Raw genomic sequence first — 25,032 nt, 5'->3', positions numbered from 1 at the left:
TCACCTTGAACCCATTCACAAGGGGGAACCTTCACAGCTTAATCACCTCTTAGAGCTTGCACCTCCTGCCCACAGCTTGTGGCTTGAGTTTCCAAGACATGAATTTTGGGGCCACTCTCCATCGGTAGCAGCAACAAAGAACTTAAGATGAATTTTAAGGTATCCATAGATTTTGCAGTAGGGAGTCATTGACGACCTTTCCAAAGCCCAGTCACAGTCCAAATATAATTGTACAAATTGTTCACTGAATGAACCTGCATTCGGCTCATGCAACCATTCTAGAGGATGAGGTGTGTTTTTCTAACTGGGACAAAGTCCCCTGATAAAGAAACCAAACAAGAACAAGAGGCACATGCTGGAGTCTAAGCTTAGTCATCTTAGTGAGCAATTTTACATGGCCAGAAACAAGGGCTCCCACTGTGGAGAGAAGAGGGGAATCAGGAATGAGCTTTAAGGAACAACAGCAAGGGAGAGAGGGGAGAAAGGCCCCGTGTGGCACGGATTCTGCTTTTAATGCTAATAAAGCATAGCACATCATTTGTACATATTCTCTTAACGCTTATGTGTCTAGGGTCCGTGGAGTTTTCAAAGTTGTTACACATTGTATTTGATACTTTAGCAACCTTGGGAGACAGATGACATGACATTCTTATTTCTCTTCCAAACATGACCAAATTTATACAGAAGAGCTTCAGTTTTAAGTGATGAAGCCAGAGAAAGTTTTAATGGACCAAGGAAGGATCTTGCCTGCAAATTCAGACGCCCATTCTAACATCACATTATCTCAAGCCTTGAGCCTCAATTTGCACAATTGTTATAGGGAACATTTAATACCTGCCTTATGAAGATGTACAGATAAACAAGATGAGAGGTACCCACTTCGAGGATAGATCCAAATGCAGACAATCAGCATACATAAACACTCCTTTTCCCGCTTCTCCCTAAACTCATATTATTTTGACTCCAGATTGGCAGCTATAAACTACATGGTTTCTGTGGTTATTTGCTCATTTCAAATCTAAGTAGGCTCTTGGATTCAATGAGAATCCAAGAAATCTATGTTGTAGAAATTAAGTTCATTACTGTTTATGATACAGAATCCCTCCAATTATCTCATTAATGTCCTGGAATACTTATAAAAATTACCTATCTTGCTTCCTGCCAATATACTTTGAGGACCAGTAGAGTTCTGTGGCTTTCTGGCTACACAGAAGGAACACATTATTTTTGTGTTAATGATATTAAGATGTAGGAATTGTTTCAGATTTTATAGCTCATATTTTATTGTGCGTCACATGCAACTCTACTTATGTTATTAGACAACATGAAGATTAGTAGGAAATCATCATGCATGTAATCTAAGAAATCAGTATGATTTTAAAATCTTTTGCAAAACCAGTAAGAATGAGTTTAACTTCTGTAATGAGTCACACACACACACAATCTGGTGCTTCAGAGCATTTACTGGCTACTTGTGAAGATGTATTTTTGCAACAAAGACTGTAACATCTTAAAATTGATGCTAGCACTGTATCTCCATGCAGCAGAAATATTTTTTATATTTTTAATATTGTTATGTTGCTGACATCATTATCCACTGGTCATGTTAATCTCAAAATGCACAATATATTTGTGTGATCTGTGTAATGCAAAAAGTGTTCAAAGATGTGATAATATACAGTTTCATCTTGGTATTTATTATTGGATTATCATAATGTGCATCAGCCTTAAAGAATCTAATCTTGAGAACAATATGTACTTTCTCTTCTAATATTGTACCACACAGTGTGCTGGAGCAGGCTGTGTAGAATTTTCTCTGCACTTCTGAACCTATGCAAATACTCACTTGCAGCTAACCAATAAAATGAAAAATAGACTTGTAAACAGCAGCTTTATACAAATTTTTCAAAAGGTTTGTACTCTGATCCATAGTATTCATGGAATTTGTATTAAGTTTGGAGAAAGACAAATGGAAGCTACCAGAGCTCTGAGTAAAAAAATTAACTCCCAGGGAAAGAAATAATATTTCCTTTCCCAAAAGATAACAAAATGTCTTCGTGGTTTGGATGAATTTCCTGATTTTGTGTTATTGGCTATGAAATGTAGTTGCCTAGAACAGCAACAGCATCTAATATGAAATTATTAACCTGCTTCATAACTCTAATACAGGGAAATCCCCACTCATAATATTCTAGTTTATAAAGATAATTGACTACCGTAGAACTCTTCAAAGTAGTAAAGAAAGATTTTATAGATTTGCAGAAAATGTATGTGCAAATGTGTATTTAGTTCATAACAGTGTAGCATCCATAAAAATTGGGTAGTAAATGAGAAATCTTGTTTTTCTGGAACAGAAATTAAAACCCTAGGACACAGTTTAACATATCACAAGCTCATTAGCAACTTGTTTGCTAGTAAATGCTGTGATGGCATGGTTGAAATCAGCTCTCTCAAGTTGTTGCTGCAGCTTAGGAAGTTTATTGGCCCAGCTGCATCCTCCATACCTGGGCCCATATTTGAGGAGAGCTCTGCTACATCCTGTGTCTGCCACTGTCAGCAGCTCTTGTAGTTGAGCAGTTTCTATTCCTTTTCCTGCTAAAATTTTCCGCATGATTCCTGATGATTGGTACCGTTTTACTAAACATTGCATCATATTTAAATATAAGATTTGATGTATAAAGAAGACATCAAAATACAATTTCTATTAGTTCCCTTTCTATTAGGAGATCATATGGATATATAACTCTTTGTCACTTTCATTTTATTTCAAAGCTCAATCTCAGGGCTTCTGATATTTAATAAACTGCTAAAGAAGGTTCTGGAACACACTTTACAGATATTATGGAGAATAACTTTCACAAAATGAAATATGCTGATTTGTCCAACATTATGATTACATGCTAGAATCATAACTCTGATTCTCAAAGAATATATACCAGTTTCTTACAGTGGGCAAGAACTCATTTAATGATTAATTCAATATTATATCAAGCTGGGCCAAGCTGTCAAATGACACTTTCTTTAAGTTCTATAACCCTTTATTTTAATGAGTATAAAATTGGATAGATATGCCTTCCTTAATTATTCTTTCTTTACTTGGTATCTTTATTTGAAATAAAGTTTAGATACCAAAAAATAAAAATTAATGTGCTGACTTTATTAATAATGATGAAAAACAAAACAATCTAGACATTGAATTATTGGAAATGATTAAATAAGTTATAGTATACCCATATAATAGAATTGTATGCAACCATTTAAGGAATGTTGTAGAACTCTTGAAATTGCTCCTGAGAGGAAAAGTAAAACCAGAACACATGGTATGATTTTAAAGTACTGATAAAGGGCTGGGGATTTAGCTCAGTGGTTCTGGCGCCTGCCTCGAAAGCGCAAGGTCCAGAGTTCAATCCCCGGTACCAAAAAAAATTAAAAATAAAATAAATAAATACTGGTAAAACAAGATCTTGGTAGGGACTGTACTTAGGTATTTAGATAGTCATATTGGTGGTGATATTTTAATCCTTTTTGAGCTTCTTTGCATTGAGCATTTATCACTTTTTAAATCCTGAAGATGTCATACAGATATGCTCATCAGTGAGGAGGGAAAACATGAGTGCAGAAGCACCACCCAGGGTACCTGTCCGTGCCCCTCCCCCTGCACTGGGCTTCTCTGCTAAGAAGCGAAGAGCAGCACTGCAACAGGTCCACATGACCCAGAATGGATGTCTTGATTCTCAGGATCCTCGTTATGGACTTATCCTTAAGACATTCCTAGATTTGATTATTATTCTTCAACCTATTTGCAGAAATTTATTAATTTACTGTGATTTAATTTTTTCTCAAATTCTGGGCTTTAATATCCCGTTACTGATCAAAATTGCCACATGTGGTCATGCCTTTACAGGACACACCTAAAAACTACTATCTTGGTTTTAAAGTCATACTTTATATTTTGTAAAGGCAAAAAGCACATTGAACTTGTTTTACAAATGAAGAAGAAAAGATCGTTTCTGTTAACCTTTATCTTTACTCGATATTAAATCATCTGGCACATTTGTCATTTTCTCTGCGTTTGGCATTTTCCGCACGTTGTTAATGCTGATTCTATCTGGTTGTCTGCCACAGGGAAATCAGGTGTCAACAGTCAACTCTCCTTCCAGAGTTCCTACAGGAAATACTCACTTGGTTCAAAATCATCTATGAAGAAGTGACACATTCTTATACCACATTTAAAATATTGTTTCTTAAATTTAGAGATGCTGAACTTGCAGTGTAACTTTTTTATTAATTATATCGGTACATTTAAGGTATACAATATAATGACATTCATCACTGGAAATTTGCACCTTTACATAATCCATCTTGGTTCTTATTTTTTCCCCATTCCCCTGCCCTCCCTTCAACCCCTCCACCCCTCCCTACCAAAGACTTTGTTTCCATTTTTTCTTTTTCTCGTATTAATCTCATTCCCTTCTTTCTTTTCCCCTATTGCAGTGTAACTTTTTGAAGTATACAGGTTGTTCTGTAATGTGAGCTGGAGAATAAAGATAGATTTGGAACTCAATAACACCCTGTGGGACCCCAGAGGTAGGGACTTCCGGGCCGCAGTTCCTCCGCTCCCAGCCCAGAGGAAGTGAGCTGCGCAGGAACCAACAGCAAACCCCCCGTCCCCCGTCGAAATGAGAAGACAGGTAAACAAGTCTCAAGACCAGGCTTCCAGATCACCTACAGCAACACCAAAGGGAAACGAGATGGAACACTCTGATACTCAACCACCTGGACTCCCTGAACTGGCAGGAATACCCTGTGGGAGACCAGGTGGGAAGAAGGAGGCCTAATTGGTCTCCTCCGCCCCCGCACTGAGGAGAAAGAGGACATGCAAGTGTGCTGACACACCGCAGGGAAAAGTGAAAACACCTGAGGTTAACTTGTTTACCCGGAGAAGGACGGTGGAGGCGGGAGACAGACGAGTCCTGTGTGACTCTGATTGCTCGTTCCCGTGTCTGAGTGAATAAAGCCAAGGCGCCAGTTACTCAGGGAGACAAGAGCCCCCGCCCTCCAGATTACAGGCTGCTTGCCACAATACTCCTTTCAAATCTTAAGAATTTTATCAAATTATTGTAAACAGAGCTTTGAGGAAAATGGCCCAAACGATTTGCTTTTGCTTTTCCCCAATAGTGCTTCTAGAACACAATGAAAAATGAATTTAAGTGATACTAAGAATAAAAATGACACTAAAATTTAAACACTACCTGATTGATGGACAACCTACTCAGATAGTGGTGCCTAAATTGCTTTGAATTATGTCATGAGAGAAGTGGAGATGTACTGGTGTTAGGTGTCCACGAAGTAAGGGTCAAGTGGCACAACAGTTTCACCTTGGATCAGGAGGGGCTTTAGGCAGAGCCCAGGACCTAAAGGCTGAAACCGCTTAGCAACACTGAACACAAATGGAATGGTTAAAGGAAATAGTTACACCCACAATGGTGAAGAGTTAGACTTGGTAATCTTCAGATGCATTCCAGTCTGAAATCTGTTTAATATGTACATAGGTAAAACATTTATAAATTGTAAAATATAAAGTTATACTACAGTTAAAAGCTTATATATTGAACTACATACCTTTCTATTTGCAGCCAATTACCACTCCAATATAATGTTTCCTTTTATATAAATTCATTTATTCCTTTATTCATTTCAAATATGTGATGATGTAACTATAAAAATAAACATTTAGCTATTCTGAATAACTCCAAATAGCAAATAATTTAAAAATAACTTCCACTTGACTTTGGAATCTATTACATGTATTGTTTTTCCAGAAAATTTACCTCATAATTATGTTGTGTGAGAGTGAAATGAGTTTCTATTTCAAACTCACGCATTGAATTCTGACTGCTGGCAGACAGGAGAAGCAACCAGGGTTAACATTTGCCATGTTACTACAGATAAGCAGGATTGATCGCCTGTGTCTTTAACCCTGGATTTGTTCCCAACTCTTGCAAGTCCAGGTTACCATCTACTGTCTTGTATTTTCTTTGGATTCTAACATGCTCTTTCCTTCCCTTTTGCAAAGCTTTTACACTGTGTGTACCCTTTGTAGGATTTGTCCACCATACCTACTACGAGCAGCACCTTCTGTTTCTGTGAAAGTCACCTCTTATACGCCAAAGGTAGGAAATGTTTTAGAGAGAGAACCTTACTGTGCTTACTGTATTTACAAGGTATTATTTCGTATGAATAATGGTAGCCCTCTCCCTCAAACCTTCATCACAACTGAATTCAGTTCGGGTCAGCCTAGGTAAAGATTCCTTTAAAGCCTGTTTTGCTTACTGAGTTTCCCACTGGACTGGTTGTCATTCACCATTAGAACCTTGACTACCCCTCACGCTATTCATCTTATATATTTGCTCTCTGTTTTACCCAATCCCTACATTTTTGTTTGTTCGTTGTTTGTTTTGTGGTGCTGAGCTATATCCCCAGCCCAACACGACTTGTTTGGTGGTAGGGATCAAATCCAAGGACTGGATCATGATCGAACTATATCCTCAATCCTTTCTTAATTTTGTTTTGAATAGTTCATCTCAACCAACAACCTTAAAATATTTGATTTTGTATATTATAGTGTTTCAAAGACCTATGCCCTGGGTGCTAGTACAATAAATTTTGACCTCTAAAATACAATAAACTGGATTTATTAGCTCTTTTATAATCGAAACATTAATAGTCACTTATTCCACAAGGGTCAACCTACTGTTATTCTTAGTACAACGTTATTGATTACTAAGTTTCTCAATACACTTATTTAAACCTTTGGGGCTTCGTTCATCTATTTATTCATTCCATGATATTAGTGACTGAGCACTATGGTCCAACACTCTTCTAGGTGCTCTGGGTGCTGTAGGTAATGCAGAAGACTGAGTGCTTATTCTCATGGAGGATGTTTTCCATTGGGAGAGCTGGACAACCAACAGGCTGTGATAAGAGTTGTTAGGGGAAAACAATGGACTGAGCGTGCAGGTTACGACGGGGATTCGGTGTTCAGGAAGACATCTGAGGAGGTGCCACAGGGGGTGACTGCCAAACGACCCAACCCAACCAAACAATAAGACTGGCCAACGTGAGAACCGAGGCATTAGAGCAGATGCGAGGGCCGTCCTTCGTAAGGCTGGCGTGTTGATGGGCGCGCCCTCTGGCTGGAATCCGTGAGTGAGCAGAAGAGTCGAACGAAATGAGATGGGGGATGTAGGTCACAAAGAACATTGTAAGCTCTAGAAGGAGGCGGCTGTGGGAACGCATTAGAGGGCTTGTTCAGTGAATGGCCACTCTGAATTATATTTTTTAAAAGATTATTTGTTGAGTGGAAACTAGACTATCAGGTAGCAAAGTAGAAGCACAAAGACGGGTCTTAGCCAGCCTTTGCTATCATTTAAGGGACAGATGCTGGCAGCTGGGACTGAAGCAGTGACCATGGGGATACTGAGGAGCAGACAGATTCAGGATATATATTGAAAGTAACACTCCTACAACCTGCTGCAGCATTCATGGAAGATAATGGAATTATGAAATTAGGTAGACTCCTAGGGTTACTTCCCCGAGGTGCTGGGTGACGATGGTGTGATTTGCTACAGGGGTGAAGATTACAGGAAAGGAAGATTGTTGGGAGGGGCAATGCTGTAATTTGGATCCTCAGTATTTTCCAAAGGCCTGTGTTAAAGACTTGGCTTCTAGGGCTGGGATTTAGCTCAGTGGTTTCGCCGCCTGCTGCTCAAGCTCAAGGACCCAAGTTCAATCCCCGGTACCAAAAAAAAAAGAAAAAAAAAAAAGACTTGGCTTCTAACTTGGCACTACTGGGAGGTGCTGCAACCTTTTGTGTGCGTGAGGGGTCCTAGTGAGAGGCAATCAGCTCGCCGTGCCAGGCCCTTGAAGGGGTCAAGGCAACCTCAACTCCTTCCTCTTCATCACTCTCTCTGGCATCCCAGCCATAAGGTGAAAGGCATTGCTCACTGCATGCCCCAGCCACAGTGTGCTTCCACACACTCACCCCGTGAACCGTAAGCCAAAAATAAACTATTTCTCTCTATCAGTTGATTTATATCAGGTATTTGTTGTGGCAATGAAAAGCTGACCAACAGGGGCAGGGACCATTATTTTCTTTTGGATGTTAATTTTTGAGATGCCTATTAAATTTCCAGTAGAGTTCTCAAGCAGGCAGTTAGACTTTGAGTCTGGATGTTGGGTGGCATCAAGGCTGGAGATATAATTATGGAAGGACAAAATGAGATCAAATAAAACAATACATTTAAATCAGTTTTTTATAATTAGCACTCAATATGATCTCTTGGTTCTCTTTTATGGTGGGAAGAATCTAAAGGGATTCTCATCATTTTGTTCTAAAAGTGGAGGTATATGCAGAAAGCTATTACTGTAAGGTAATCCTTTTCCAAACATTTATTTTAAGGATGGAAAATTCATCATGACAACTTCCTTTTGATGTGCTTATATGATGAGAAGAGGGGGAAAAGGAACCTTCTCTTCACTCTCAGATTCCTATTTAAGAATCTCTGAAGGAAAACTGTTCACACAGTTTCTAGAAATATTATCAACTTTACAGCATATCATCCAAGAACAAGAGTCAGAAATTCCATAAGCTAACTTAATCTTGTGAGATTTCCCAGCAGATGTCATTGATAGAGAAGTTCACTCAGAATTCCAATAAGCAGATAAATATTTGTGTGGTTTTCCATAGAAAATTCCCATTTTGTATCTTTAAAATTTCTTCTTTGCTCATCATTACAACAGTCATATCAGTGTCTGGTCCCCCATAGATTTATTATGATGACATAATAAATATACACATGATCACTTTCACTCCTTGACATTTATTAGTAAAATCTCTTAAATATTGCAGGAATGTGTACCTGGGTGACCCTACATAGCAAGCTAAAACCACCACTCTATATTTTAAAATTCCACAAGGAGTTGTGAACACATGGCATCCAGTTTTGTGTTTTAATGTTAACCAAGTGAACCTTGCCATGTTAAATTTTTATGACTATAGAAACAAGGTTTCCTCTTTCTATGCATGATTGTTAATTATAATTTGATCAGAACAACTTTGAAAATTCTCGTTGCCTCTTTCATCATTACTGCAGATAGAGTTGGAAAACTAAATAAATCTCTAATTCAGTGCGTTTATCCACTGGTATGTATGTATGTTGTTTTTGTTGTTGTTGACACTTTGGTTGTGCTTTGTATTAGTGTGGTAGTAGGAACTCCTTCCTAAATGGGTCTATTTATAATCCCTGAGGAGCACTATAAAAAGTGCAACTACTGAGACCCAAGAGAACTATTCTTGGTATCTCCCCAGCCATATGCATTTCAACCACTCATGTCATGTCATATAACAAGCTTTGAAGTTATAGAGTCTTCTGTCAGTAGTAATGCTTCTGGTAATTCACTGTTCTCTCCTCTTTTAATGCACATAACTCTTAATCTACATCAGACCCTGTGTTAGCCTTAAAAAATTCTAATGTCATACCAATTGCACTTAACAATGTTTCAAATTCTAGGAAAAGAATTCTTGTTATTACTTGACATATGTGCAACATTTAATGTCTGTTATTTAACTGCTGTTTATTGGCTCTTTGCATTTCAAATGAATTGTGACATTTTCTTTTCCATTGTCTTATTAATAATGTTCCAAACGCATTATGCAAAAATAGTCATCTTTAACAATGAAGCAACAGAAAAATTCCAATTCTTATTACACAAATGAAAGCTCAAAATGCAATTAATAGATTGTCTTAATTACTTTCCCATCACTGGGACTCAATACCCAACAACCATGACTCAAAGGAGGAGAGGTTTATTTTGGCTCATGGTTTGCAGATTTCAGTACATAATTGACTGGCTCCAAGGCAAATGGCATGGCAAGGAGAATGGGTTATGGCATGGCAGCAAAGTGAAATGGAAGAGGAGCAGGAAGGGAGACAGACCCTTCCAGGCCATGCCCACAGTGACTGCCTCTTCTGTCCAGACCCCTCCTTCCAACAGTAATTCAGCTAGAAGCCCCATGATCCACTCATCTCCAAAAAGCCCCACCTCTGAGCACTTGAGGTTTGGGAGGACATCTAGACATGAACCAGAACTTAGATATATTGGGGTAAATAATTAAAATTCATTCATTTGATGCACTTTAATGTTCCAGTTATTGTGTTATTGATAGGGGAATACAAAGATGAATTTCATACACTCCCTGCCTCCCCCAAGCCTTAACAGGTAGTAGAGAGAACTGGACATGCAAAACAGTGAGCAGACCTAAGCATTTACACTAACTACGATCGTAAAATGTGGAGGCGGGGAGGAAGCATTCTCAATTCTGCCATAACAGACTCCACAGAAGAGATGTCCCTTTAAAGAAAAGTAAACCACATTGCCAGCATTATCCTCGTTCCCTTTACAGAATAGTTTTATTAAAAAAAAAAAAAAAGAACAGTTGTCTTTAACAATAACAATGTGTTTGTTTCTGTGATGCCTAACCATCTTTTGAAATACAAAAATTTGAACAACTTGTTTTTCAGTTCACCAGGATGCAGCCCTGAAATCGTTTGGTTGATAATAAAAATACACACACGATTTAGATATAACCCAGGATCCTGCCCGGAATCTTCAAAGCCTTTGAAGTTACATCTTTTTGCCTGTCCAGCCTGATGATTGTCTCTCTATAAATGAACTCAACTGTCATTTGAGTGCTGACTCATAAATATGAAGTGTGTTATACAACAACACTATATAAATACATTTTAATACATACATTATTTTTAAAATTCACTAGCTTGTATTTTGGTACCCAATGTGAATCCTACTACTTTTAGTTTCTCTGTCGGCCTAACAATTTTCATTGTAGATTTTTTTCCTTTGACTTTCCTTTTAGTGAAGAAACAGAAGAAAATAACAGGAAAATAAACAGGGTTTCTAAGAAAAATAAAGGGAGAACAGGTACAGGAACAAATGAGAGTTAATTTACCATCTTGAAATACACACAATAAATCCTGTTTATTAATCTTGGAATTAATTAAAGGATAAAATTTTCTTATTTTATAAAAATTTCAGGGTCTCCTCTCTCACCTGTCATTTACCCATCAACCTAAAGATTTGTGCTCAAACCAGTTCACTTTAAATTGCCCTTGAGAAGCTCACAGTAACTCCTCGTATTTTGAGTTTTTGGCCCTTTGATACTGGTGCCAGTATGCATAGCTTAAAAATTGTCGCTGCCTTGATTTAGGAGTCTAGAGTTTTCTTCCACCTATTTGGTCAGCCTGTCAAGATACTCTTTTTAAGGTGATCTTAGAACTTAGATGCTTTGGTGTTTGGTCTCGGGCACTTTTCTGCTCATACTTTTTGCTGGTAGTTCTCAGCTTCTTTTTGAGTCATTGATGCCTTTGAGAATCTGAACAAAGCTCTGTGTCTACTCCAGAAAAATGTGCATGGATATGTATGAAAAGGTTTTGTTGGGTTTTTTTTTTTTGCATGATTGAAGCTGCTTCACAAGGTAAGACTCATCCCCTGGCTTTATATGATTTCATGATGTAATGTGCTCCACTTGACATCGACATGCTAATTCCCAAATTTATACTTCCTGCTCAGATCTGTTTGACCCATACGCCAAACTCATCCAGATGCCTACAGGGCTCTCTCCTCTGTCTTTCAGTATCTCAACTCCAACGCGTGTAGCGTCACTTAGCATCTTCTTCTGGCCCCAGGCCTCTTCACTCTCAGTCTTTGCACGTGACTCCACTGCCATTCAGTTAGGGCCAGAAACCTCTCCTTTCATACTTTTCTCCCTGTCTATCACCAAAACTGAGAATTCCATCTTCAGAACATTTTCTCGATGCCTACTTTCTCTCTATATCAATGCCTTCTCAGGCCACGAGTCATTGTTTTCCTTGAACTACTACAGCCACCTCCTAACTGCTTTTCCTCCCTGCAGCGTTTTTCTTGCACTACATCTTCTCTGTGTCCATGCACATGAACATTCGATCATATACATTCCCTCATGGTTTCACATAATCCTTAGGAAAAAATTCACACTCTTTGGCATTTGTTCATCAGAAACTGGAAGAGTCTCCGAAGCAGAGTAGCTACTCAGGGTATTAGTCTCTTAGGGGTGTTCTATCAAAGTACAAATTCTCCTTCACTCACAATGGGATTACATCTTAATATATGATGGGGTCAAGCACCCTGAACTGGTCATAAGTTGAAAATATTCTAAGTGGAAATGCACTAAATACACTTGACCTACCAAGCATCATGCTGAGCAGCGCAGTGCAAAGTCGACCTCTGATGGTTTCCCCTTGTGGTCACACAGCTGACAGGTATGCAGGGCCACTGACACTTCTCATCATCTGGAGAGAGTTTGTACTGCACATCACTGACCCAGGAGGACATCAGAATTCAAAGTTGGAGGTACAGACTCTGTCGAATGCGTATCACTTTGATGCAGTTGTGAAGGCGAGCCTCGGTAAATCAGGGGTGTCTTTACCTCAGACTGGTGGCTTAACACAGGAGAAGTGAATTCTTGCACAGTGCTGGAGGCTGGAAGTTATGGGAGAAGGTGCTGGCAGTGTCGGGCTCACTCTGACATCTCTGGTGGAGGATGCTCTTCTACTTCTCACTCTCCAGGTGTCTTCAGCAGCCACAGGGCAGTCTTCCCTCTGTCACTCCTCTTACAAAAACACCAGTCATGTGGGGTTAAAGTGCACTCTGATGCACCCATTTTAACTTGATTACATTTGTAAGAATCCTATTTGAAAACATGGTTCTGTTCATGAATATGCATTTGGAACTTCAACCCAACTTTTGGGTCCATGGTCCAATTCACAATATTTAGTAAATAGGCCCAGGAAATGTGTTGATATTTCCGTACGTGTCTCATAGTGTTCACAGTACTCATTTAATCCTTATGATAAATCCCAGAAATACTATTCATCTCTTAACTGATAAAGAACTGGGCAGGGAGGTTAAATACTTTGTATAGGTCACATGACTAGTAAGTGACAAAATAGAGATTCTAGTCCAAATAGTAAATTTGTTGAATGAATGAATTAAACAATGATATAACTGCTCACATGACCTTATAATAAATATATGTTGAATGATGAATGAGGACTCATGAGTTTCTTTTGATGAGCATTGTAGAATAAAAATATGAATGCTATGCAAGGGCATTCGGAAGCTACTTGGTGAACCTCTGAGTCTTTTGATTCAAGGACTCCATCCCCTGCCTGTCTGCAACATCTCAATGCTATACCATACTGACCTTTTGTCTCCTTGAAGCACTGTCAATCATTCCCTACCACTTCCTCTTCTCTCTGATGCTTAATAAAACCTGCAGCCTTAATCTCTTATACTTCTCCAGCCTTTTAATTTAAGGTTCAAAATCGGTGCCGTTGATATTTGACCTTGGCTGTGCATGCCAGCGTGGCTTCCTGCTGACTCTGGGTGTTCTTCCTAACTGTAACTTGGTGCAACTGAGCTCTACCCTGGCTGTGCGGTTAGTGCCCAGCTTCTTCAAAAGAGGTTGGTGGATTCAGTTGGGCAGATCCGGAGCCAGAGGATCAGGATTTGGGTTTGGCCTATGGTCCAGGGGAAGGCATCAAGAACCCCATAGAGGGACAGACAGTAATTAAGCTTCACAGCGATGCGCCAAGAGTGGAATATAACTCTTTTGTTCAACAAATATCCTTCAAAAGAGTCTTGTAAGTCTTCGTGCTGGAGGTTCAAGATATGGAAGAAGAACAATGCAGAATCCTGAGCCACATGAAGACTCAAGAGAAGATTCTCAAAAAAGTGACTGAGAAAAATGGGGAAAAAGAAGAATTATGACATATTATGTACAGGTAAAAATTTTCTATGATGAATGTGATCTTTATGTCTGACAAATATATACTAACAAAAATTTTTAAAATAACATCCTTGAGATGGAAAATATTATACAATGGAAAAGAGATTAGTGGTATTAGGAATTAGAGAGGACAATGTGATTATAAAAGACCAACATTAGAAAAATTTTGTAATGCTAGGACTTTTTGAATCTTGACTGTGGTAGTGATTACACAAATGTATACATGTGATAAAATGAAACACACAGTGCATGTAAAACTGGTGAAATCAGAATAAAATTGGTGGATTGTATCAATGTAACAAGGGGGAAACTGAAATTACAGAGTAGGTCAGGCACATTTTGATCCGCTTCAGTTGGGCCACTTGTGTGTGTAGGGTTCATTTCCTCTGACATACACAAACTAGGAAAAAAACCCTCCTTCGACTTTTAAAATACTGATGAAACCAGTATAATGTATTTTTAAGAGCTATGTCCACCATATGCATATATTTGAACTGAAATATTCGAGATTAAAAACAAGAAAGAAATATTTGAGTTGATGCACTTTGGTGGCAAGAGAGAATTTGTAATCACGTGTCTTTATGCACATAAATAATTTTTCAAGAACATAAAAAATAAGTCAAATATAACCTAAAATGTTTCTGATCAATCAAGAGAGCTATCAAAAGTCTGAGTTTGGGACCCTCAGGAATTTTTATTCAGATGTCTTGAATTGACTATTTTGGATGTACTTACTTTTAGTTCTCATTGCTTAATTTTTCCACATCATGAAATAACAGTAAATGTTCTATACTTTTAAATAAATTGTTGTTAGTGAATATGTGCATATACCTTAGAAGTGTCAATTACTAGCGGAAGATTTACAATGAAATATAGTGGGTTTCTGCCTCATCACCTGCTCCTCCAAGGGCACTTGCCACTCTTTCAGCTATTTCAGCAAATATTTTCCCATCTGCATACTTCTAAATAAGGTGGACACTGCTGTCTTTTGGTGCATTCATTTCAGACATTGTTTCTTCTCCTTCTGTTTATGTGGATGATGATTTAGAGCTTTGTAATATTTTATCTTTCTCCTCTCTTTCAAACAGTATAATGTTTATTACTTATATTATCATATAACATTCGGATATTTTCAGAGTCACATGGAGTATAATTATTATATTTCCTCTAACTTTTATGTGTTCCTAAAGTTGTTGATTCCTTTGAAGTTTTTTTTTCAGTTATTTAATCTTCTTTTTTACCTGTGCTAATTTTCCCCTTCCTTCACAAACTCAAGGATTTTTAAAGTTTCTTTCGAATTAGTCTATGTTTGCAATCTGTAATAATTGCATTCATCATAGGGGACTGGTCCTTGCATACATATTGCATCTTTGTTACTTTTATTTCCCTCTTCCCTCCTCCCTCCTGCTATCCCCAAATCTTATTCCCATGTCCACAGTCTTCCTCCTTGTTTCCCATCATCTATCTTTTGTTTTGTTCTTTAGGTTATTTATAGTTGGGGTTTCTCATATAAGAGAAACCATACATATTTAGCCTTCTGTGTCTGACTTATTTCACTTAGCATTATGGACTCAAAGCTCAGGTGTATCCTTTTGCACAGCTGTGTAGTACTCCACTGTATATATGCATCACTGTTTCTTTATTCATCCATCTGTTGATGACCCTCTTAGCATAACTTGCCATGAGCTGAACCCTATCACAGCTTTTCTAGCAATCTATGTTATTTCTTGGAAGTGTCACTTAGAAGGATCATTCTCCTTTCGCTGCCCTGGTTGCTCCTCCTACCAATTTGTCAGCTCTTTTCCTGGCCATTCTTTTGTTTCCATTCTTGCTTTTGTTTCCCCTCTTGCTTCTTCAGTGTTGTTTCCCATTTCCTGGATCTAAGATGTTCTCTTTCTGGTTGCTCCTTCCTTTTGCTAAAAGACAGTGATGCGCCATCATAGTCTAGTCTTGTCTTACTACTCCTGTATACGAGGAGGGAGTGTTCATACTTGTCTGTCCTGGGATTTCATGAGGAAAAAAAATGGGCCTATAACAATCCTAACAGCGTCCATTTGCATCGTGCTTTACAGCTGGCAAGATATTTTCCTACACTTTTCTTTTCTGTGTGGGAATCCTGTAAAACGCAGAAGCCACAGGATAAACAGAGCACTATGTATTTCCCATATGCTATCTTACTGACAATCAAGGTGATGGAAAAGGAATGGAAATGACTGTTGCTGAAGTCTCCCCCTGTCAGCTCTCCAAATGCCAGCCAACCGCCCTGTGTGCTGGCGGGGATCCCTCTGGGGAGCCACTCCCCTTCTCTTGGGTAGGTGAGCCGGCAAATTGTGGTATATGGGCTAAATTGTGGTATACACTGCCTATGCTGAGCCTTCCAAAAATCACATTTAGTGGAATCTTTAAAAAGCATCCTCTTTTCCAGAGGGTTCAATCTGGAATATGATCTCCTTCTGCCTTTCCACTACTTGTAGCAGTAATTTTCTTTTAGTAAAAAGCTTTCAGTAATTGTATGTCCTTGGAGCAAAGTGAGAAGAGGGAAGAAATTCCACATCTCAGTGAATGACTCAAAAGGTACAAAAAATTAATAAAACAAAACCTCCAGGAAAGGCATAGAAAGTTATACACCGAGCTGCTCTTTTCTTTTTTAAAAGAATTTGACTTGACTTTTGTTGGCGATTTTGAAAAGATTAAGGGAGAAATCTTTCTTTCTGCCTTCAAGCCACTGCAACCTGGCTGTTGAACCATCTGCCAGGGTGGTGGGGAAACAGGCCTGGAACAACTGAACTCCTCCTCTGCCCCCCGAAAGTTGGACTGTTCCATCCTGCTTCTCCTAAAAGCATCAAAAGAAGAGACATTATGAGATAGAGGGCATGAAAAGTTCTTAAAGGCAGTTTGCACCCATATCTAAATGAAAAGAGATTTGTGCTACTACTAAGAAAATTCACAGGACCTTTTCACTGGAAACAGCAATTGCAATTGGAGTCCCCGGTGTCTTAACCCAGTAATTGCTGGCCCCACTGGACGTCTCGCAAGACACTGATCTACAGACAGACAGAGGCACAACCACTTCCACAGGGCTAATGCAGTGGCCAGATTCTCGTGAGGAGAAAGCACAGGGTCCCTTTGACTGTGGACTCACAATCACAAAGCTCTCTAATCCAGACTGGACATTATTTCCAAATGAGGTCACCCATACAGCTGCAGAGCCACATGGAAAGGGATGAAAGAAGTCCATTGTGTCCCTTAAAACCCTGCCGTGGCCACTAACATGTCAATGCTGAGAGCCCCAGCCAGACCCTCGGCATTTCCTACCTGTGTTACTGCAATCCTTTCCCTGGCTCCAAGTTCATGGCCCTATGGATACCTGCTCTCCAGAGAGCACCCGGTGATCTCTTCAAAATCCAAATGTTGTAACCTTGATAGTGATGATCCAATGCCATTCCCATCAAACTTAGAATGAATCCTAAGTCCGAGTACAGCCAAATCTGTACAACCCTCATAGTCTGAATTTAACTACCTCCTCTGCTTCTCTTTATCAGTTTTACTGCATTCCAAGCCGAAGGAGACCCTTGTATTTCTTGGAAATGGCAGGGATGTCTTCATCTCAGGGACTCTGTACTTGTTCCCTTTGGTTGGAAAACTCTTCCCCTTGGATGTTTACACAGCTTGCTTCCTTCGTTCATTTAGGTTTTTATTCAAAAGTAGTTTCTTCAAGTGGGTGTGATTTTTGAATAACTTATTTAAAAGACCACCTCTGTTGTTCTATCCTCGAAGGGCGCCTTAGTTTCCTTTACAGCAGATACATGTGCCGTATTTATTTTGCTTGTTTTTTGTCTTCCTTACAAGAAGATAAGCCCCATGAAGGCAGGGACTTTATTTTCTTCACTGTATTTGTTATGCTTACAACAGTGCCTGGAGCACAGTAGATATTCGAAGAATAATGGGCCAGTGAAGAAGGAGTGGGCATCGGATCCTTCTGCATCCCAGTGACTTATTTCTTGCTTATGCTTTGTAATAAAATCAATAGCCTGGAACAGAGACGCTGAGGAGAGCTGCACCATTTCCTACTCTGTCCTCCTCCTGTGTCTCATCCTGTGGCACCTCAGGGGCCTCCTGCTCAAGCCCTGGGTACTCTCGTCCTGTCCGAGCTGCCTCTCCCCAGGGGGCCCCAGGCAGCGTGGTCCCAGGGCAAGCGGGGGCTGTGCTGGACACAGGGCAGAGTGCGGTGGGAGGAGGACGAAAGCAGGACCCACTGAAGCCGCCCACTGGTCACTTGCGGCTCTTTCAATTAAAATTTGAGTTAGAAAGTTTAGCGAAATCAATAATTCAATTTCTCAGCTGCACAATTGCATTTGAAATGCTCAAGAGCCACCTGTGGTAGGGGCTTTGCTGCTAGTCACCTTGCGAATTGGATCCTTTTCATCATCACAGAACCCCCTGTGGGACCACCTTGCTCTGGACCCTCTTCCTAGACGTTAGAGCAATACGCTAGCAGCGTTGTCAAATCGGTGTGATTTATTGAAAAGCAGCCACGAGCAGCCACCAGGTTCCGGGTGCCGAAAGAGCGATCGGGAAATCAGAAACGACTGGAAGAAGTTCTTCTCCACAGAGCCTCCACCTGAGGAAAGTCCTGGGCCCACACTGCTTGCCGAGTGAAGCAAAGCAAGCTCCTGCCCCAAGGCGGTCTCACTGCCAAACGGAGCCCGGCCTCCGCAGAGTACGGAGCTCTGTCCAGGGAGAGCGACACGACCCGACCCGGGGAAATGGCAAGAAACAAGCGCAGCGTAAACTCGGCCTGGCAAGGTGTAAGTCAGAAGCGAGCGCGTCAGCTGTAGGGCCCAGCACCCCTTACGTGGCAGGAAACGGGTCTCTTGGACTAGACCAGCCGTTAGAAGAAGGTAGAAGTGATGGGAAGTGGCTCACTTCACTTCTGGAGTTTTTGCTTTTTTTAGACCAACTGAACAGAGAAAACCTAATTTGGGGTGGTGTTTGTTCAGTTTGGGGGGGGGGGCGGTTAGACAAGGTCCCTCTATGTGGTTCAGGCTGGACTTGAACTCAATAGGTGGCCCAGGCTGGCCTCAAACTAGCAGTGATCCTCCTGGCTCAGCCTCCCAAGTGCTAGGATTACAGACGTGCACCACCAGTCCAGGCTCTAAACCTAATGTTCTCTAAAAGTCATATCTTTAACGTTTTACATCTCTGTGGTTAAATATTTTTTAGAATGGCTCATTTATAATTCAAAATTTCCCTAAGTATGCATTATTAAAGTTTTCTCCCTTGAATTCCTTTTCTCCAGTTCAGAATACACAGAAAATTAGGATTCAACTAACCAATCATTTTCCCATTCAAACTGAAGAAATTGTTTTGGGGGGGAAAAAAGAACTCCCTCACAAAGTTAAGGCTGAAGCCTGATTTTTCTGATTGGGTCCATTTCATCCTTGTAATTTTGTTCCAGTCTCACAAATATATCCAACATCTTTTTATAGATATTGTTTGAGAATAAACACAGGGTTTGGATCAAAGCACTTACCTGGCTTCCAAAATGGTTTCAAGTTTTCCTTCTTGCCATCACCTGTTGCTGACAGCTAAAACCTAAAAGCTCCTCCCAGAAGTTTTTGAGAAATCTGAACAAAGGAATGAATAATTTTCTCGGCACCTCTAGGATTTGGAAACCTGGTTAAGTTTATGTAATCATAATGTGAAATAGGAAGAAAAGGGGCAAAGGGGAAGGGGAAGTGAGAGGGCTAGGGGAAAGGAAAGAAGGGAATGGAATTAATATGAGAAAATGAAAAATGGAAACAAAGTCTTTGTAAATAGGGAGGGGTGGAGGGGTTGAAGGGAGGGCAGGGGAATGGGGAAAAAAATAAGAACCAAGAGAGACTATGTAAAGGTGCCAATTTCCAATGATGAATGTCATGATATTGTACACCTAAAATGGAGCAATAAAATTAACTTTTAAAAAAGATTTTTTAAAAGTTTACATAATCATTAGTTCTGTTTATGCTCTTAAATTAGTGTTAAATTGTTAACTTAATTGGTCATTTCATACAAACTTTTAATAATTGGCAGCTGTCCATCAGGAAACTATGAACCATGCTATTCGGAAAGTGTAAGGGACACAAGGTCAAATACACACACTCCCTTGAGCTCAGTGGCCAGCCCTGGAAAACACCAACCATGTTAATTGTTGTAAGTCTCCCCTGATTATCATAAATGCAATATTTCATCCAAAGATATTGCCTGCATAGACTAAATTGCCATTTATAATCTATTAGCAATTCCACATGTGCCTCCAAATGGATTTCTGCCCTTGTGTGGCTTAGATTCTGGCCTGGAACATCTATACATGCTCCAAGGAGGCACATCCAGTCCATGGTAGTGCTATGGATCCGCATTACCGTAAGAATTTGCATTAAATCCACATTCCCATTTCTACCATTGCAGTGTATTTACTCAATTTGAAAATGTTTATTTTCATAAATTTTAAACATATTTAATATGCACAGGCAATTAAATCCTTTAATATCATCTTCTAATGGGCTGGTTGTAATGAGTTTATTCTGCAGGAAAACAAATGGAAACATTATGTGACAGTTTAATTCTATTTATATGGCCTATAAGGGAGATTTATTTGAGGTGAAGAGAAATTGCCTTTGGAGAATTGGTGAATGTGTTTCATTTTCAATATAATATCAGAAAGATAATAGTAATAGTTCTATGGTGAAGATTTTTTTAGGAGATTCATGCATTTCCTGAACTGGATTCCTCTTTTCTTCATAAATTACACAGATCTGTGGAATATAATTGTTGCTGTTACCTTCTGCTGTGTATGTATTTGTATTTCCTTTCAGCCTAGATAGCAACAGAAATTGAATTGACAGCTCAGACTGCCACTTATCCTGAGCACCTGAGAAGTGACACTCAAAGAAGATATATTTCATTGTAATATTAACTCTTAACAAAAATAAAAATAAAACTTTAAACTTTAAAAATAAAAGATGGGGAATATCCTGTCATCTTAATCTGTTTAGAACTGTTGGCTAGCTAGTTTTGAAATTTTATTATAAATTTCCTGAAGTTCAATTCTAAAAATTTAACAAATCTCTGCATTTTTAAGAGTCTGATATATTGTTGAAAGAAAGCCATTAGGTCTTAGCAGAAAACACCACATCGATCTTTTTGAAGAAATAAATTTACCTTCCAGTCTACCTGATTGAATCAATTGGTCGATTTATATTTTTAAAAATTTAAAGTAGTTAATATTTTAATTAAATTAATAATTAAATTTTTAATACTTAAATCATTAATGTTTACATTATTAGTTTTGTGCCCATTAGTGAAAGGTTCCAGACTTTAAACTTGGCATATCCAGAACCTTGATTCTTTGAGGAATCCATGTTTAAGAAGTATAATGCACTTGATTCCTACTAATGTTCTCTGGTTTATCAGTCTATCAGCATTACCATTAGAAATTTATGTAACAAGATTAGTTCTAACTGTTATTCTGTCTCCGTATTACACCAGTATTTGCCAAAGCTAATCTTTCAACCATTGCTCTAGGATTCTAGTGTTATTACTCGGTTTCATAATGGAAAGAGGGCTTGGAGAAAAAAAGAATTCCAATAATTATGGAAAATATGAATAAAATAAAGGATTTCTCAGATGTAGTAATATAGAAGAATGGGTACTACCTGATAAACAGAAGATGCTTATTATAGTTCAAAGAAACGCAATGCCACGGAGAGTGTATCTAAAACTTATCTGACAATAGAACCTATCTTTTGAGCTATCCTTATTGACAGCTCTCAGAGTCAGTGCTGAGCACACAGTAGATTCTCAAGAAAAGTTTGAGTGAATGGACAAATGAACAAAGTGAGTTTGAGAAGGGCAAACTGATAAGCATGCTATTTTATGGAACTTCCCAATGGTCAGAAAGGAATTCGAATTTTTTAATTTTACTTTTTCTTAGTCCATGTTTGCAGTGCACACTGACTACTTTTACCTTGGGAATCAGTGCGAGTATTGTCCATAACACATCTTAATTCTTTTCTCATCCCTCCCTCTCCCTCCATCTCTTAGTCATCTTACCTTTTCCAGAAGATCTTTTAGATCCCTGCAGGATCCAATAGTTTCGTAAATATTTGATAAATATTTACAATTAGTACTGAAAAAAAAGAAACAAGAGATTTGGGTTTTTAATGTCTTTAAGGGTCATATGAGGACAACCCCAAGTCTCTTCAAACTTGCTCACTCATGAGCTAGTTGTCAAGGGCATCCATAGGCATCTTCACTGTTATCACAGTTGGAAGTGAGTGTGGTTAATGGTATCAAAATGAAAGTGACAATTATACCTAGTGTGTTGTGCATGGTTAATATTTTAGCTCTGCAAATATTACAGAAACACGTGATCACAAAGAGGCTGCAGGGAGGCTGCAGTCTACTCACACCTTCCATGGAAGCCTCCTTCGGAGGAGACTGGAGAGAAATCCCCTTGACTTCATATCCACATTCTGTCTGCAGAGGCAAACAGGACAGCCAGTTTCAACACCGCACATCACTGCTGTGAGGAGACCACAGAGCAGCCCCAAGTGGGCATTTCCCAGCCACCTCTGTCTTTTCAGGAAAGTGCCCTGGAGGGCCCAGGCTTCATTACGTGCCTGGCACAACACCAGCATGCCCAGCTGAGCGTAGGGCTGCTCAGCCCCCTGCCCAGTAGAGAGGAACACAAGTCTCCCATCTTCCTCCGAAGGTTTTCATTATCTCTCTTCTAATCTAAGCATTAATTCTTGGACTTCTGGGAAAACAGAGTTGTCTAATCCTAAAATCTGAAAGACAAACATCTTTGTTTTCAAATCTACTTCTGGAATTTGTGGGCTTTTGAGTATAACGTTCAGAGCAGATCTGCAATCTCCACCATGTACAAGGCCATGGCGAGTCCCACCTATTACCTGTTAGCTGAATGCAGCGAATTAGAAGGAAAACCAGGGGGGCTGCAGTGGGGCAGGGTGGGAATCTGGTACTGCAGTTAGATTTACAGGGAGTCCTTGTAAACAGGGTGCTAAAAAGTGTGTTGGATTTTTTTTTTTAACCTTTTGTGACACACAACAGAGCTGTGAAATCAGTGAATTAAATAGTTCCAGTCCCCTGGGCACACATGAGCAATAGCGTAAAAATAGACAGCACCCATTATAGCATTACTGTTATAGAGCAGATGGACAGCTTCAGTTTCAGACTTTTGTCCTTACTGCAGAATTGGGGCAGAACGGGGAAACGACTGTAAATTTTCTCAAAAGAGATGAATAGGAAAGCTGTTAACTTTTTTCTTATTAAAAGAAAGAAACCTGGAAAAATTCCAAATTACACATTTTGCAGCTCTTTGACTGCAATTCTTTAGCTTTTGCTGCACAACATCTGTAGGTGGTTAAGCATTTCCCACCCTCATTCCCCAAAATGGAATATCTCGTTCCTGACAGAGCATCCAATGCCTGCACAGACATATGTTTACCAAACCAGGTCGCCGCCATATGTGGGCTGCAGTCCCTCCAGAGCAGGCCGAATATGGGTTGATTGGCTTAGCTTGGGAGGCTCAGAAGGGAGAAGCACGCAGGAAACAGACATGGAGAAAGAAGTGGAAGATGCGGAGAGGTTGGGGGGGAGAAGAGAAAAGAGGCAGGAAAGAGAATTATTTTTCATTAAACTTTGAAAACTTAATCTCTTGCTTTTGTAGTAAATTTTGAAATTAGAAGTTTTCAAGTCACATCACAGTCATTTTTCCATTGCTCTCTGGATAATTCCCAAGAATATTGACCCTTAAGATAATGAGGGCACAAGACAGGTCAGCCATAAGACTGAGATATGTTGATTCTGTATCTAATCATCTCTGAGTTTATTTATATGATGGATGGCTGATTTATAGACTAAAACAAACACTAATGATCACTTCAGTTCAAATTTTAATTTTGGATTTAGAAAAGCTAAGGCTATTTTTAAAACTCCAAAAATGAATATCAAATGCAATTATAATCTTGCTAGATCCAAGAACTAATTTTACTGATCAAAGGGAAAAAAATATATGGTTATTTCTGCAACACCTAGATCATTGACATAATTACAAATTTTTAAATGATTCTTCAGAATAATAGAAACTTATCTTTTCATAAATGAAAACAAAAAGAGAAATATATGTTATTCTTTAAAAGTTTACTTTCTGCACATTAATTAAAATATTTTAATAAAATATCAGTGGAGCAAAGTGTTGGCCATAAATATCTTCGAAATGCTAATAAATTCATACATTAATAATCCCCTGGAGCATATAACAGTTTTATTCCAAAGAATTTTAAGAAAAATAATGTGAAGCATTCAAAAAGGACAATAGTTTGATATAATTACCTGATACGAAATGGATATGGTGAATGGTTCATTCTTGATACAGCCAAATCACGTTACTTATATTATGAAAAAAATCTGAGAGTCTGCGAAGTTTTATCCATTCTAACTTTTTTACCATTCAGAACAACTTATATTCAATGGATATGGCTGAGCTTGGAATTAGCAGAAATGATTCGTCTCGAGCAACTCCCACGTGTCCTATAAAGTTTGTTTTACCTTTACAGAAGCTTCTATTTAGTACGTTTTAGTGTCTTCCTTTTAATCTCACTTTGCAGTTGCAAGAGAAAAAAGTCAAATACTTCTCTGGTGTGTCACAGTGTTGTCATGGATACCCAAGTGTGGCCCATCACCTCCACCAGTAAGCAAACAGCTCTCAAAGAGCGCTTGGAAGAACAAACTAACCTTGCAGAGTTGTTGGGGCAGAGAGTTTTAAGCAAACAGCCTGTGGTCTTAAGATAACATATATTATTAGGAAAAAAAAATCAGGCTAATTGGCACTTTCTATATATGTTCAACGGTTTGGGAGGAATTTAAAAATCGTACAACTTCCTTTTCTACATTCATATTGCATATCAGTTGTTATATTGTTAGTAGAAATTGCTACTCCCAAGCTCAGTTCCTGTTTTTCACGCCTGTAGTAGTACTCAGAAGTCCTAATTATTTCCAAAGAGAACAATAAAATGGTCTTTGGGTTATATGGGGGGGGGTCTTTCAGTAGCCATTTGGTAGAT

General features: G+C 39.0%; 1 protein-coding gene across 7 annotated transcripts; it reads right to left on the bottom strand.

Annotated features, from left to right (window-relative positions):
* Positions 1 to 11,473: 11,473 nt before the first annotated feature.
* Positions 11,474 to 24,606, bottom strand: LOC106009137 (uncharacterized). 7 transcript variants are annotated; one of them, XR_015438986.1, is made up of 7 exons: positions 24,302 to 24,606; positions 23,415 to 23,494; positions 22,355 to 22,423; positions 21,998 to 22,073; positions 19,440 to 19,533; positions 16,535 to 16,739; positions 11,474 to 13,855 (listed from the first exon to the last, which is right to left on the bottom strand). XR_015438986.1 is itself a non-coding variant. In XM_087180988.1 (5 exons), exons 1-4 carry the CDS (start codon positions 24,331 to 24,333, stop codon positions 16,554 to 16,556), a joined length of 402 nt encoding a protein of 133 aa, XP_087037114.1. In that variant the 5' UTR covers positions 24,334 to 24,580; the 3' UTR covers positions 11,474 to 13,855; positions 16,535 to 16,553. The 7 variants fall into 7 exon arrangements, 4 of the variants coding, with proteins under 4 accessions (XP_087037114.1, XP_087037115.1, XP_087037113.1 ...); XM_087180988.1 differs by lacking the exons at positions 19,440 to 19,533; positions 22,355 to 22,423; positions 23,415 to 23,494 and adding an exon at positions 19,963 to 20,070 and having other exon boundaries at positions 24,302 to 24,580; XM_087180986.1 differs by lacking the exons at positions 19,440 to 19,533; positions 23,415 to 23,494; positions 24,302 to 24,606 and adding an exon at positions 19,963 to 20,070 and having other exon boundaries at positions 13,676 to 13,855; positions 22,355 to 22,764.
* Positions 24,607 to 25,032: the final 426 nt, after the last annotated feature.

The sequence above is a fragment of the Heterocephalus glaber genome, unplaced genomic scaffold (genome assembly GCF_053883595.1).
Source record: "Heterocephalus glaber isolate CG9 unplaced genomic scaffold, H.glaber_assembly_v1.0 deba00001465, whole genome shotgun sequence".
Taxonomy (NCBI): domain Eukaryota; kingdom Metazoa; phylum Chordata; class Mammalia; order Rodentia; family Bathyergidae; genus Heterocephalus; species Heterocephalus glaber.
Note: the sequence above shows the minus strand (reverse complement) of the source record. Positions and strands in the feature narration are given on the sequence as shown.